The following is a 15045-nucleotide window of genomic DNA, read 5'->3' on the forward strand; positions in this document are numbered from 1 at the left end:
ATCGATTGAATTCGTTCTTTTTCTTCTTCTTTTATTATTTCAATTGTTCCTCATTGTTTTCGGTCTTTCGTTATTCTTGATCAATTTATTCTATTCTTTCGTTTTCCACTGTTTTAGTATTCGTTCTTTATCTCTTTTTGCTCTTTCTCTCACTACAAATACAACACCATCGAGGCTTCCGATTAAATCGCCATCTCATTCATTTATTATACCTCATTGACCTCATTGTACTTCTTCATGCTTAACAAGTTCATCGACGTAAGGGACCGGGATTCCTACTCAACCTTCACATCAGCAACTGGCATCAGCATTCTCACATCATTCCTCACCGAAGAAACCGACGACATGCGCAAGGGAACTCGACCACCGCCTCTGAACCTCAGCATCGTCACAAGGCCGAGATCTCTCCCGCGGCTATCCACTACACCAATCGCAAGGGAGCTTACGCCTCTACTTACGCCTCTACCTGAAGAAGTTGAGGAGCCGACAGGCGCTGCTATCAGAGCCGTTAGGGTCGCGGTGGATTTTATGCAGATTGTTTCATGTCTACTTGTCATTTTGATGCTGGCCATCTTTCTTATTTCGTACTCTGGAGCTGCAGTTTCCAGCCATGGGTATGCGTCACATCTCTGGATACTATATAAGAGCCAAAGACTGACTAATATTTGTAGCATCAAGGCGTTTATTCTCATCGCGGCTCTGACCTGTGATGTAGGCCTTGGCATGTGGTCTATCGTGCACCACGACAGACCCTGGACCGGTCCCGCAGTCCTGCTCCGGACACTCACAGCGTCAGTGCTCCTCGGCAGTCTAGTATCTTTCCTTGCCGTGGAGAGGGTCTTCCCGTCAGACTACACGTACTGGGGCCTGCCTCTTTCACAAACTGGTGCACCTGTACTGGGTCTCGTCTCTGCTACCTTGTAAGTGCCCTTCAACATACAACGAGTGATATGAACTAATTGGTCGTAGGGGATGGGATCTTGTTCATGTCGTTCTGTCTCGACGAACTGTCGAGTGCTGGGCCCGTATGTGCTCCTGGGGACACCGACAGATGCTTCGACGTCGATGGCTATCAAGCAGGGGACACAGAAGGGGACGAAGCGGACCCTGGTGGTTTAACTCGAGGCAGTCAGCTTTGGAAAAGCGAGGCTGGACCTGTGTTTCGGTCTCATGAATTATGACTTTCATTATTGTCTGAAGGGAGAGAATGAAAGAATAACCTGGGGGGGGGGGGATTTGTTGAACCACATATCCCATTTATTGCATCTGAAGTCTCCACACATGCTGGAATATAAACGCAGGGGTAATGTTGCCTTTAGTATTACAAGGCAGGCAAGGAGAGCAAGTAAGAGAATATATGTGTGGCAAAGACCACAACTTATCAATAAAATTCTGGATTAACCATATTTAACCTATTTCTGTTACATCAAATATGAATCCATGACAAGTTTGACATATGAGTTCTTCGTGCTATTATGTGATGACTGGAAATATCAGGCATCCCTGGCTCTTGTCGATCAGTCAGTAATGGCTCTGATCATGGGAAATCGTTCATCTGGTAGTCGGGAAATCTGGCATTAGAAGGAGGCCATTTCAGCATCGATGCGATGTCATGATATTATGCATAACTTTTTATATGGGCAGATGAAAGACTTTATGCTCTTTCATGTATGTTCAACCAAGTGCTAGGTGATCGAGTATAGGGTATGCGTCTGGAAGTTCAACGAACTGACATCTTGTCAAATGAACACATTGCTTTGCTCTCTTGGATGACTAGCAATAGTAATCTTCGTATTTATATCTGCCACTGTTGTGTAATTTGATTACTGATGTAAGTTGCGCCTGTTTTGTCGAGCATTCTGCATTCATAGTTGTATGACATCGAAGCCATCACTTGAAAATCGATGACGCAGTTTCCCCTTGAACGGAATCACCGAGAAATAGTGTCACGGGTGGAAATAGGCGCAAATAAGGTGTAATTGGAATTCTGGTGGATGCCAATAGCTCATTGTCCAAGATGGAGTCACGAGACCCATTCAAGAGTCATGACTTACACTCAAAGCCATCAGTACAGCCAACAACGGAAATACAGGAGCATGGCCTCACAAACCCTTCAGGTCAATAACCTTGACCTCTCGGCCGACGGTACGTGCTAAAGAAACCTTAAAGCATTGACATATAGAAACAAAACAATGCAGAACATGATTGTCAACAAGGATGGTCCATGTGGATATGTACTAAAACGAACCCAGCTCCTATGTCAGAAACGATAGCTAAAGCCACCACCGCTGCCACCAACAATGAACCGTGCGAGAGCCGCTATTCAGCTATGGGCTACCAGAGCCTGAAACCTCGGAGCTGCAGGTGAATATTTTCTTCTGAGAGAAAGGCTGCACCTAGAACGGTAGCTATTCTTTGACGATCCACTACCAAGACTATGCGTGCGGTTTGGCTGGTGCAGCTGAATGATGCGCCTTGGAGAATTGCCCAGTGGGTTGAGTTTGAAAGAGTTCTCACAGCATGAGGTTCAAATAATACCATCAAGGTTGGACGTGCTGAAGAGCATCAACGTCATGATGTTACATTACCAAGCTGCTGCTATGATAACACTGAGTCTACTATAGCACTATATCGGATGCGCCCGAACAGACCTCAGCTTGACAGATCACGACAGGGAAAGAAAACATCAACAAGGAAGAAAACACTGTCGATCTGCCGAAGGCCAAAGCATCCCAGCAATTGTTTCAACTCCACAACCCCAAAACCCTCCCCTCCTCCATTAGCCTCCGATATGATTGTATCACATAAATCACATCCCCACACATCTTAAAAATAGAGACACATAAACAACTCACTCTTGCAGTTTTCCCCAAGGCCAGTCCTTGATATCTTTCTTCGGGACAAAAAAATCAGCTGAACTGTGCAGTGCAGCTTTCTCAGGCCTGAAACATGCTGTTGGTTTAATTAAAGAAACGCCTCGTCGTGATGGCTTTGCCTCTTTGGGTAAGTGGTGAGCTGATTTCTTGGATGGACCAAGTGCGGCCCGAGAAATGAAACATTTTAACTGTGACTATGCTATGCAGGTAAACCTCCTTTTTGGTGGAATCTAATTTAATAAGCCGACTTCCGATCGGAGTTTACTTGTGGGCAGAACGTCGAACGGTCATGATCGTTGTTTCAACGGGGATAATCAATGGAGGACCAAGTTATGCTTATCGAGTGAGGATTGAGGTTGGAACTTAGCTGTTGCTGTAATGCTGTAATATCTTGCTTGACGCGAAGACTCAATGAGTTCTGTCCCAATGACGAATATGAGAGATATCGAGTGAAGACGACAGAACTTCTTCTCAATATAATATCACCCAAAACCCTACAATAGCCACCTCGTCTCGAGAACAATTCAGACTCGACCAACAGCCCGTATCCAAGTGTCTGCATAACTCGTCAACAAGGTGCACATCGAATATCAAGCCAACCAAGCTCAGTCCGCGAACTCACACCAGCCTACTCCTGGTTAGCCCCTCGCAAGCACCTCCATCTATCAGCTTGACCTTGGCCGAAAAACATCCAGACTCAGCTTGTGCTTGGACCTCTTGACACTATCACCGGCATCGCCTGACTAGCAGGGAGAAACCGAGTCTGTAATCTAACACGGAGGACTGAGCCGTCTCTGAAGACTTCGCAGTGACCATGTGATAAAAATATCCTCGGCCTCATAGAGAGAACTCATGATGGCTATATAAACACTCTTGATATCCCGTACAATCAACTCTTTCTCATCAGCATCTCTCTCTTCTATCAACTTCTTCAACTTACATTCGCTTCAACAAAGCCTCAAAGGCATATTTAACATTCTTTCACTTCTTCCATCCATTTCAAACAAACAACCACTCTCTATCTTACTACCAAATCTCCTACTACATCATCAAAATGTACTTCTCAAACTTCCTCGTCACTCTGGCCTCGATGGCCTCTATGGCTTCCGCCATCCCCGCCCCAGATGCCCTCCTCGACACCACCTCCAACATCTCCCCCAGCGACTTCACCATCCGTTCCGATTCCAACAACCTTGAGGCTCGCACCACCTTCTCCTGCCCCGGTGCCATGTCCTACTGCCCCTGGACCAAGGCCTGCTCATGCCCCCCCGGCCAGTCCTGGGATGGCAAGGCCAAGAAGTGCGCTGGCAAGAAGGCTTCCGGCTGCTGGCCCAAGCCCAGTGCCAGTGTCTACGCTGGCGCCGGTGTTGACGTCAAGCTCGGTACTTACTGTGCTGCTTCTCCCTACAAGATCGTCAAGTACGATACTAAGCACGCCTACTGCCAGGCCAGCCTCAAGAACACTGTCTTCCTTGCTCCTCTTTCTATTGGCGCCGAGGTTGCTCTCTATGGCGGTGCCGCCATCAACGTCAAGGGTCAGCTGAGCGCCAGCCTCAAGACCGTCTGTGGTGGTCTTGCTGGTCTCTACCTCGAGAGCAGCGCTGATGCCGTCGCCCTCTTCAACACCAACAAGTACGGATATGCCGTCCGCCCCGGTAGCGTAACTGGCGGCCTCGTCTACGCTGTTGTTGACTTCGTTAAGAGCATTACCTGCTTCCTCGGTCTCGGCAACTGCCAGGTCTATGACTGTGTCTCTTACTGCTCCAAGGGCTGCAAGAACTATGTCGATGTCCGTGGCAGCATCGGTGGCTATGTCAACGGACTCGTTGGTTTCTGCATTGTCAAGGACACTGTTCTCTTTGTCAACAAGGTCGGAGCTTGTGCTTCTGTCAAGATCCAGGGCCTCATCCGCATCGTTGCTAGCATCCACGTCAGCCTCAAGGGTATCTTCGGATGCAACTGCTAAGTGGTTAAAAATGATTATGGACGAATAGTTGGGTACTCACGGTCTAATATGTAATGGATGGAGGATGACTTGGAACTGGAATGTTTTTCTTTGATGGGGATTACCGGATAATCCCACTCGTCTGCCGATGTCTTCTGTGTCTTATCACAAATCAAATAATTCATATGATAACGCTAAAACCTGGAATCGAATCATGTTTTCTCGGCCTCGAGCTTGTGTTTAGTGATAATTATTAACGAATGAGCTTCCACAGTGGCTGATTGGCCTGAAGCTGAGATTTCCCTTGAACAACTCCTATGCCTAGACTGACTCCGAATCTTTTCCCGAATTAGCTGAAAGAGGACCACCAAAAAGACACAAGCGCCTGCTCTTTTCCCCATTAAGCACCCACAGGTTCCATGATCTGACGCCCAGCTCCATCGACCAAAAAGTGACTGAACGATTCTTCGTCATTCTCATCCATGAGAAGTGACCTGTCTTCTGTATCAGGCAGTAACTGTGAGTATAACCCCTGGCCAGCCTTTGCCCAAGTTGGCGGCAGAATATCGACATTATCTTCCTCTGGCGCACTTGTAATGACTTCTATGACCCGAGTGCGTTTGAGTATCTTCTTCGTAGTCTTTTGCTTCGGTTTTGCTGCTCTGTTGACAAGGACATGGCCATGTCGAGGCTTCTCGTCATGCTTTGTTTTAGGAGGGCGAGAGGTGTTTAACAATTGACTATCCCAGTCTGGCGAATCGAATATGGGCATTTCAGGATGCCGTTTTGAGATAGATACAAGTACATCAACAAGAAGGTTTGGTTTCAGTTGATCGCACAATGATAGAATGTTAAGGAGGTCCGTCTTCGGCATCGATTCAAAGTATTGTGCTCGCTATCGTCATGTGAGCCATGATATCCTTCTCAAGTGTCGTAGAACTTACGGAAACATCCGAAGCCCGGCCGGGACCAAACCCCACGAGGTGAGGTTTTGCAGGGACAACACCCTTGGGGAGAGCAGACAGACGTTTCTGTCGAAGCCGCTCGATTTCGTGCTGCCGCTGCTGGCTAACTCTACCCCTGAGTCTGACGGTCTGTTCTCTGCCCGCAATGCACTCCGCACAAGTGAAGCTTGCAGAAGTCATGTCCTCGCCCCTGATCAAAGGAGGATGGCATTTTTGGTGCCAAGATACAAGACATCTGATGCATGTGACTAAGGGGGAAACTTGAGCAGAACCGTCACACATTGAACATCGGGTTTCCTCTCTGGTATGCTGAGCCTCGATAGTAGTTTGTTGAATTTGAGAGTGGACTTTCCACGGGAAGGGGACAGTGCTTTGAGTCAGATCAATCTTTTCCGACGGCTCTCCTCGTTTTCGTTTCACACCTGCATTGAGAGAGTATGATAGTGAGGATTGACCTTTGGCTTTGGTAGGTGTCGGCATAGTCAACGTGTCTTTCAAGTCTGCGAAATGTTTCTCTCTGGCATTCTCGTTGCCCTCAGTTTGGGAATCATTCTTGAGACGGCTCAAGATGACTGAGCTCTCTGATGGGAACTGGGGTGTATATGAGAGTTTTGGTGCCGGTGTAATTGAAATGACATCTTTGGCAGACATATCCTCCATCGTGACATCTAGTTCAATGGTTTTCGGGGATTCGACGCGTAATTGCTGTGTGTCTTGGTCCATCATGTATATTCTCGTCCTCTTGAGATGGTTTGTTAGTGATCATTTGTAGGCTGCTGTCAAAGTCTGTAACTGTCGCGAAATATCCGACATCCAAAACTGTAAGAAAGACTGCAAAATGAGAGGAAGGCCCCGTTCCAGGGTTGATTGGTATGTGGACTAAGTATTATTTGAGAATGGGACTGCAAGGCCAACTATTGTTGAGATTGGAAACAATGGATTTACATGGCAAAGTGAGATGTTCAGTTCAATCAGTGACACGTGTGGTCACGTGGAGTACTTTGATTGTGCAAAGCAGGAACCACCCTGGGTGCTCAGTTTAGTCCCTGCCGTTGTTCATAACCACTAAAACAGACAGCAGGAGTCCTAGAAGTCGAGATACTCAAATGTTTTTTCTTTCTTTCTTTTTTCTTTCGCGCTTCATGGTCTATTCTATACGTGTTCTATCCGACAATACCCTTTTCCCTCAATGCAGTAATATCAGTTTCATTCAGCCCAAGATGCTCTTGTAGCACTTCATTGGTATGCTGACCCAACATAGGCGGCGCGCTGCGAATCGTTGGAGGAGTCTCCGACAACTTTATAGGCGTGTTGACCATTTTTAGAGGGCCGCACTCATCGTGTTCCATCTCGACAACCATGTTACGGGCCTTTGTATGCTCGTGGTTGAGCGTCCCCTGGACGTCATTGATGGCAGCGTAGGGCATACCCTTGCCCTCGAAGATCTCAAGCCATTCTTGGGTTGTCTTAAGTTTTGTGATTGCCTCAATCTTGGCCTCTAGATCGTTTCGATGTTCGACTCTATCAGCGTTGGTTTTGTATCGCGCGTCGTCCTTCCACTGTGGTTGACCTAAACCATCGCAGAGAACACCAAACAGCCGATCATTGCCTCCACCAAACAGAATACCTCCATCTTTGGTCTCGAAAGACTTATATGGAACAATGGAAGCTTCTGAGTTAGCATTGAAATTCTTATTCAGACAGTCAAACTTACGATGAGCTGTGCCCCAGCGGCCGGAATCCTTCTTTCCACTCACCAAACAGCTGCTGGCGATGTTGGCTAATGTCGCTGTTTGGCAATCACTCAGTGCGACATCGATATGTTGACCTTTTCCTGACTTAGCCCGTCCCAAAAGCGCCGCCATAACGCTGTTGCTGGTGTAGAGACCAGTCGTCAGGTCAGTTACCGCGACACCAACCTTGACTGGAGGTCCATCTCGCTCTCCAGTAATATGCATCAGACCAAATTCAGCTTCAACCATGACGTCGTAGCCAGCGCGGTTGGAATACGGCCCTGTTTGGCCGTAGCCCGTAATAGAGGCATATATCAGACCTGGGTTAATCTTGCGCAAGGTCTCATAGTCCATGGAATACTTCTTCAGAGTCCCGGGGAGGTAGTTCTCGACCAAGACGTCGCATTTTGTAGCTAGTTTATGAAGAACCTCGACTCCTTCTTTGTGCTGGAAGGACAAGCCCAACGACTTTTTGTTCCGATTTGCCTGCAGACATTGTGAGACAAGTTCAGTGTAGGTAAGGCATAAACTTACCCCTAAGAAGTAGGCAGACTCTCCAGGGCCTTTGGCAGACGACCCATCCTTGTATTTTGCATATGGAGGTCCCCAAGCTCTGGTATCATCGCCGCGAACAGGGTGCTCGATCTTGATCACCTCAGCGCTGCGCATTCGGCCATGTTAAAACGGCCAGGGTCATTGATGACATGAGTAAACTTACCCAAGATCGCCCAAAATCTGAGTACAATAAGGCTATGAAGGTCAGCATTTGTCAACCATGTTCATGCAAAAGCCCGACTTACACCCGCCAAAACCCGGGTCATGTCCAGCACCCGAATGCCCTCAAGTGGGAGTCCGGTTTTCACGGCACTTGAGTACCGGCGCACTCCATGCGCACAGCCATTGACGGGCTTAGACCTCAAGGATCGAGCAGCAAGGAACAAGCTCATCCTCAGCAGACTGTCAGCTTGGCAGTGCTAAATATGAACCAAGTTGAGCAACTCAATTGCGAGACTTAAGATCTTGTGCAACGGTATGTAGATATGTATATAGATTGATGCTTGAGATGTTGACACCGGTCATCGGAACCGGATGGGTAGCTACGGGAGTTCGGAATTGTGCGTTGAGCTTGTAGGTGGTCTAATTGAGCTTGAACAAAGAGCTCCATGCGGGGATTGCACCTCGGCTTTTGGGGAAGATGGCCAATCACTACGAGTTCGGTGCCGAGTGACATTTTGCCGTTGCTGGAGCTTCTCGGCTCCGACGATTAACGATGATTTCCATGGGGTAATTGATCACGATGTGAATAGTTTGATTGATGGCTGACAAGATGTATTCGCATCATCGGCAACGTTGTAGTTTCGCCGTCTAAGCGATGGTAAGCTAATCACCAATGAAGAAGCTATAAAGACCTTTCCATATGGTTGGTTGAGAAGGTGTGTAACATGCTATATTCAGCAGCCAATGCTATGAGTAATTATGTCCTGGGGCTGGATTCAAATGTTAGTCTGCTTGGATTTGATCGGTACCCAAGAGTCTTGAAGTCGCGATAGCTGTTTGAAAAATATGATCAGTGCTTAGTGATCACAGTCCTTTCCAGAGGACTGAGCCTGTGAGATTGCGACAGTGTCATACGTCTCATTCGGGCGCAGCATTGCCGATCAATAGCTTAGTAGCAAACTGGTGATGCTTCAGCCACACTCACCTTTCAGCGAAAAGTGAACCCTCCCGAAAAGCTTCTTTCTTAACTTAAACTCACAAGATATCATTGTTATCAGTTGGGCTTGTAAAGATTCTGTTGTACCATCATTATGTAATAGATTTTTCTCATGCTGTGTCTCCCACAAAACTCCAATCGCTAGCTGCATCACATTCAAAGTCTTGTCCATGTCAATATCTCGTCTGATTATAGGCTCAACATAGCCACCACCGGCTCGTATTGGTGCTTGGGGGTTGCTCCCATTCCGGATAGCTGGGCTTGTGGTTTGGTCTTGGCTGCTGAGTTTTGCATTCTGAAATAGCTATGGGATTTGAATCCTTGCTTACCGTCTCATGCTTCTATTTTCTGTCGCGATTTGATGCATCGATGGAAGTCTAGAAGCGAATTTCGGAAGAGATCTACTCCAAAGATAGACCTGAAACATGCCGTGACCTGAAGTAACCATTTTACCAATCCCATCAACCAGAATGAAGCGTCTTTGCTCGTGGAGAGAGCTTGCCTTGGGCCCAGAAAGAAACATATATCAATCTCTCGACCCCGGCTCGCTCCCATTTATAGAACCGCGCCTCAAGTGTGCGAGCCGTAGTGCGCCCTTGACCACACCAGACAGATCAGTCCAGCCAAGGCAAAGATCAACTAATCTTTGGCCTACGGATAACAGAGGTTCTGCCATAAACTAACATATCATAACCATCCCCGTAGTTACGTGGCCTTGCACGGCACGTAACCGTTTACCCGTTCCTAGGATCATCCATTCATAACTTGTGGCTCCCCAGGATATCCCCGCCCATTCACGGAAGGCTTGAAATCTTATTGTAATTACCGATATCTGCTGTCAAGATACTAAAGTAGGCATCTGGCAGGTTATCGATCTCTTGCTCGTCCTTTCATTCGTTCTCTTTCTTTCGTTTTCCTCTCCTATCATCATGCCTATCCTAAGTTATTTATACTCGTGGGTCAAACCACGCCAATGTCAACGTGAAGACCGATCTCCTTCTTTCTCTCTTGGCAAGAAGAAGCGCACAAAGTCAGGGCTAGATAAGAACGAAAAGGAAGATTTTCAGCGATCCAAAATAATTCGAAAGTCATTACAAAGTCGCGCCTCTTCACGAGCAACTGTGCGACAGGAAGATGAAAACGACACTGAAGAGGAGGATAGAAATACAAGTCTCAGGACAGACTGGAAAGCATACGAAGCTGATATTCAGCGAAATAAATCAACGCTGATGCGAAGGCACCCGGGAGTCGATCGCTCGAGAATACAAACTCACGCAGGATCCTCCTCATCCCGACCTCAACCACAATCTTTCTCATCAAGTTCAACCAACCCCTACTCTCCGCTGTCACCAACGACATCAACTTCAACAACAAGCCCAGCTTCGCCAGAAATAGGAAGAGCGTTTTAATACCACAGGCTTGAAGCATGAAGTATGGACCATGAAACAAAACCCACAATCACGACATATACCAACATATCTCTACATAACTTTTAGACAAGAACTGGAATTATTTATACCATGGGAGCAGTGGCGTTGAGACGACGGGAACGGCCTTTGACATGTCAGAGGTGTAATGAGAATGAAGCCTTTATGTATGATAACATTTTCAATCGTAATAACGTGTTCCTATCTCTTAAGCGCCGATTTCATTTGTGACCTTGACAAATTTTTCCCACTGTCTCCAGGCCTCGCCGCTCTGGAGGGCCCAGCGAGCTCTTCGGATACCCTCTTTCCAGCGCTGCCCACCAGGGCCGCGCTCAGTGATGACCTTGCCGTCATCCCCCTCACCCATGTTGCTGGTATCAGACTCACAGATACCTGATGTGACGAGCAAAGCCGCAGTGTTGAGGAGAACAAACTCAAGAATCGGGTCATCGTCAGGCAACTCATTGTGCAGAATTCGAGACAAGATCTCTGCATTCTCGGAGGGTTCTTTACCAGATGACACTGTATCCAGGGGATGGGTGCTCAGACCAAAGTCGCTCGGGTGCACGGTGAAGTGCTCAACCTCGAGCCTTCCAGCACTGGTCTCGTTGACCCTCCAGCACAGGGTGTTGCCAGCGCAGCTGACTTCATCAAGTTCTTCCTCGCCGCAGATGATGAGAGCCTTTTTGAAACCAGCCATGCACAGCGCCTCGGCGAAGGCCGGACCAAGATCCCTTCGGCCAACACCAATGACACGGGCTTCAAGCACATCTTCAACAGGGTTGGCCAAGGGGCCGAGATTGTTGAAAACTGTCCTCCAGGGCAGTTGCTTGCGGATGGGTGCGACGTAGCGCATACCAGTGTGGAACACCGGGGCAAACAGAAAAGTGTAGTTAGTCTCAGAGTAAGCCTTGACCAAAGTGTCAGGGCGGATGGCGCTGATGATAGGAGGCTGAGGCTTCATACAAGCGACCAAGTCAGCACTGCCAGACTTTGAGGTGCTGGCTTTGTTACCGTGCTTGGAAACCATGAGCAAGGCTGAGGCCAGGATGGATGAGGTGGTGCTGATGTTGAAGGTATCATGGCCATCACCTCCAGTTCCAACAATGTCACACTGAGATCATGTTAACAGTTGCTCATTGATCAAGTAGATTTGGTCCGATTACTTACCAATCCACCGTTGTAATCCCCCTCCTTTCGCCCTCTTCGTTCAATAACTTCCTTCAGCTCCTCTACAGGAATAGATGCAGCGGCCTCTCGCATGACACGGGCGCACTCAGCCAAAACATCAGCTCTGAAGTCAAGCTTTGTGAAATGCAATGCCATGAGAAGAGAAGCTGTTTGAGCCTCAGTGACCTGATTTGTGAAAAAGTGAGAGATCGCCTCGGCAATCTCCTGAGGAGAGACAGCAGACTCGTTAGGCCAGAGCTTGGTCAGAAGAGGCTTGATATTGACAGGTGGGAGAGCATTTTGCCCATCATCTTGGAATTGAGATGCCATCTTGGTACTTTGCTAGAACGACCAGGAGGCTTGGATAGAGAGTGATGATGGAGAGAATCGACCAAGCACGGTTGGTGAGTTGATCGGGGTATCGCTCTTCTTTGTTCAATATTGAGATGTTTGTTCTATTGACTCAACTTGTGAATGAGTCGAAAGTACGTACTGCGGAGTGGTCCTTCGGCACTTGGTGATTGGCCGACCTCGGACAATGGAAACTCTAACGCATCGTTGATGGAGGAGGACAAAATAAAGAGACATTTCATGATGGGCCTGATCATGCAACATCATGAGATCTAACATAGAGAGATGAATTCTTACCTTGACGTGCTAAAATACAAACCAAGGCTTGTGCTGGTATTACCAATGACTAATCTCGGCCATTCTATAAGATGAATTATCTGAAATGCCCTCTGAAAAACAGCTTGAAGGAATGACGTCGAAGGGAGAGCTTAGAGTAGTTTAGTGTTCGTAATGTCTTGGCAGGGAACAGTCCCGCTGTGGCTGGAACAATACTGAATTCGCAATGACTACGTTTGGTTGGGACCACAGAGAGATTCGTGGTGAAAGGAATAGGGAATATCAATCACCCTGGAAAACGGAAATACATATCCAGAACTCAGAGTCTGTTGTAACTATCATAGTTGCGTTGGCCAGGCTCATGACAAAGCATCGACAGGTCAGGCTTGACGCCCAAGACTTGTGATTTGTTGGGAGTTAGTATTTAGGCTAGATACCTAGGTACCTAGGTGGACGAAGAAGGATTACGGAGTAGGTAATCAAGTCAAGCCTACAAGAACAAAACAAGCAGACTTGCCAAAGCTTTATTTGTTCAAGGTTTCTTTGTTGGTAATGTGTAAACTTTCCCCAAGGTTCTGCAGAATCTGTCAGCAAGAACAAAGAGATCACGTGCTCATGTATAGTTCTAGATATCTACCACCTGTTCTCCAGTGCGCTTTTATGAACTCTAGCAGTGAATGTCGATCTTATTTATTTAATTGCAAGCGCAACCTGAACAACTGTCCTTGATATTCTCCTTTTGTGATTCATTCAGAAGCTGTGCCAGGTAAGGTATTTAATCAGGCTGCCTACCCAGAGGTCTGGAGCCTAAACGCCATCGCAGTCAGAGCTCGCTTAGTCATTCTTATCATACAATCCATTGGACAAAGCGCCCTTCCTCACCTAACTTCGCCGCATCTCATTTTCGAACGAAACATCCTCTTCAACCTAAACGGCAGAACGCGCCGCCTCGAATGATGCCCCCCAACGGCAGCGATGCGCCTGCTTTTGAGGAAGACCTCAGTAACATCCTAGTATGCCCTGAGTGCAACATCAGCCCGCCCCACCTAGTCGAGGAGTTCTCCAGCGGTGATACAGTATGCGAAGACTGCGGCATGGTAGTCGGCTCAAGAATCATTGATACGAGATCAGAATGGCGAACTTTTGCAAATGACGACCAAGGAGGCGACGACCCCAGCCGTGTTGGTGGACCGCAGGATGAGTTTGTCGAAGGCCAGCAACTCGCGACGACTGTAGCCTTTTCCGAAACCAAGGCACACAAGGCTCTGTCCAGGACTCAAAACAACACCAACCAAGACAAGTCACAGAAGGGTCTCATGCAAGCTTATAAGGAGATTGTTTCCTACTGCGAAGCTATCAACATGGGCACGAACGTATCCAACGCTGCAAAGCACATCTTCAAGCTCGTGGATAAGCACAAGTTCCTCAAAGGAAAGCCCCAAGAGGCCGTCATTGCAGGCTGCATCTTCATCGCGTGCCGGCAGAACAACGTGCCTCGAACCTTCCGTGAAATCTTCAACCTGACTAGCGTGAGCAAGAAGGAAGTCGGTCGAGTTTTCAAGCAACTTCAGAGCTTTCTGCAGAAGCTGCAGGACCAAGACGGCGAAGCCACAGGTCTCAACACAGTCACCAACTACGAGAACACATCAGTGGGTGCCGAGGATCTATGCGGCCGTTATGTGTCTCAGCTTGGCTTCACGAAACAGAACAAAATCTCGAAGATCTCTCGCTCCTTGGCAGAGCGGGCCAACAATATTTCGGCACTCGCAGGACGATCGCCTCTATCCGTTGCCGCAGCATGCATCTACATGGCGTGCCAGATCGTCGGAGAATCGCGCAGCTCACTACCTATAGCCAAGCAGGCGGGTGTCAGCGATGGTACAGTCAAGACTGCTTACAAGCACTTGTACGCTGCCCGCGAGCAGCTCATCACGAAGGAGTGGTTCGAGGGAGGGGCTAGCATGGAGAAGCTTACACCGGCTACTGCGGCATAGGAGCGCCCATGTGCTATTAGGGCTTCATGTGCTATCATGGTATAGAATGACGTTATTCCGGCATTAAAGGATGTTATAAAGAAATTGCCGCCTTGTATTTTTTTGTTCTTATTCTTTTTCTAAACATAGCGAAGTCCCGGGGTGGACCGCAAGCAGCGTATTGAATTTACACAAAGATTGAAACCAAGGAAGTCTGTGAAGATATAATGATGTTCAGCCATGAAACCTTAAAGTAGTCTCAGTGAAACTCAAGACTTTTTATTTTCATTCTTGCAATCCCTTGGCAACTAGTTGGCATTGCCTCTTCTGGGTGCCGGCATGAGTTGTCGTCAACAGTGGGAATAGATGGGGCGGGAATGCCGTGAAACCGCGGGAGGGACCTTGAATCCGCTGCCTGTCATTCTTCAAGGAAAAAGAAAGAAAAAATTCTACTCTAGATCGTTCTTGGAAGGCTAGGATGTGCTACTAATGCAGACCCGCTGTTGATGTTTCTTCGACGGGGCAGATAAGTCTCCTCTACTCTACATAAGGAATAACATACCCGGCCGGGTTTATTAAGCAGGAGCCAGGCTTGATTTCTGCCGTGGGGGGCCT

The 15045-nt window shown here is 47.8% G+C and overlaps 7 protein-coding genes across 10 annotated transcripts; 4 read left to right on the forward strand and 3 right to left on the reverse strand.

Moving 5' to 3' along the window:
* Positions 1-237: 237 nt before the first annotated feature.
* On the forward strand, positions 238-1174 carry FOIG_00948 (uncharacterized protein; the record flags this gene model as incomplete). The annotated part of the gene is made up of 3 exons (XM_031197462.1): positions 238-614; positions 672-920; positions 970-1174. 3 exons carry the CDS (start codon positions 238-240, stop codon positions 1172-1174), a joined length of 831 nt encoding a protein of 276 aa, XP_031073229.1.
* Positions 1175-3457: 2283 nt separating this feature from the next.
* On the forward strand, positions 3458-5131 carry FOIG_00949 (uncharacterized protein). The gene has a single exon (XM_031197463.1). The coding sequence runs from the start codon at positions 3931-3933 to the stop codon at positions 4840-4842; it is 912 nt and encodes a 303-aa protein (XP_031073230.1). The 5' UTR covers positions 3458-3930; the 3' UTR covers positions 4843-5131.
* Positions 3721-6706, reverse strand: FOIG_00950 (uncharacterized protein). The gene is made up of 3 exons (XM_031197464.1): positions 5766-6706; positions 4883-5716; positions 3721-4835 (listed from the first exon to the last, which is right to left on the reverse strand). The coding sequence occupies exons 1-2, from the start codon at positions 6510-6512 to the stop codon at positions 5222-5224; spliced, it is 1242 nt and encodes a 413-aa protein (XP_031073231.1). The 5' UTR covers positions 6513-6706; the 3' UTR covers positions 3721-4835; positions 4883-5221.
* Positions 6707-6844: 138 nt separating this feature from the next.
* Positions 6845-9247, reverse strand: FOIG_00951 (uncharacterized protein). 4 transcript variants are annotated; one of them, XM_031197466.1, is made up of 5 exons: positions 8320-9092; positions 8238-8269; positions 8054-8180; positions 7501-8005; positions 6845-7455 (listed from the first exon to the last, which is right to left on the reverse strand). In XM_031197466.1, exons 1-5 carry the CDS (start codon positions 8464-8466, stop codon positions 6950-6952), a joined length of 1317 nt encoding a protein of 438 aa, XP_031073233.1. In that variant the 5' UTR covers positions 8467-9092; the 3' UTR covers positions 6845-6949. The 4 variants fall into 4 exon arrangements, with proteins under 4 accessions (XP_031073233.1, XP_031073235.1, XP_031073232.1 ...); XM_031197468.1 differs by having other exon boundaries at positions 8054-8269; positions 8320-9247; XM_031197465.1 differs by having other exon boundaries at positions 6845-8005.
* A 538-nt stretch (positions 9248-9785) lies between these two features.
* Positions 9786-12307, reverse strand: FOIG_00952 (anthranilate phosphoribosyltransferase). Its single transcript, XM_031197469.1, has 2 exons — positions 11831-12307; positions 9786-11774 (listed from the first exon to the last, which is right to left on the reverse strand). The coding sequence occupies exons 1-2, from the start codon at positions 12158-12160 to the stop codon at positions 10869-10871; spliced, it is 1236 nt and encodes a 411-aa protein (XP_031073236.1). The 5' UTR covers positions 12161-12307; the 3' UTR covers positions 9786-10868.
* Positions 10163-10642, forward strand: FOIG_00953 (uncharacterized protein; the record flags this gene model as incomplete). Its single annotated transcript, XM_031197470.1, has 1 exon — positions 10163-10642. One exon carries the CDS (start codon positions 10163-10165, stop codon positions 10640-10642), a length of 480 nt encoding a protein of 159 aa, XP_031073237.1.
* An 835-nt stretch (positions 12308-13142) lies between the features above and the next one.
* FOIG_00954 (transcription initiation factor TFIIB) lies at positions 13143-14651 on the forward strand. The gene has a single exon (XM_031197471.1). The coding sequence runs from the start codon at positions 13411-13413 to the stop codon at positions 14449-14451; it is 1041 nt and encodes a 346-aa protein (XP_031073238.1). The 5' UTR covers positions 13143-13410; the 3' UTR covers positions 14452-14651.
* Positions 14652-15045: the final 394 nt, after the last annotated feature.

The sequence above is a fragment of the Fusarium odoratissimum genome (genome assembly GCF_000260195.1).
Source record: "Fusarium odoratissimum NRRL 54006 unplaced genomic scaffold supercont1.1, whole genome shotgun sequence".
Classification (NCBI taxonomy): Eukaryota; Fungi; Ascomycota; class Sordariomycetes; order Hypocreales; family Nectriaceae; genus Fusarium; species Fusarium odoratissimum.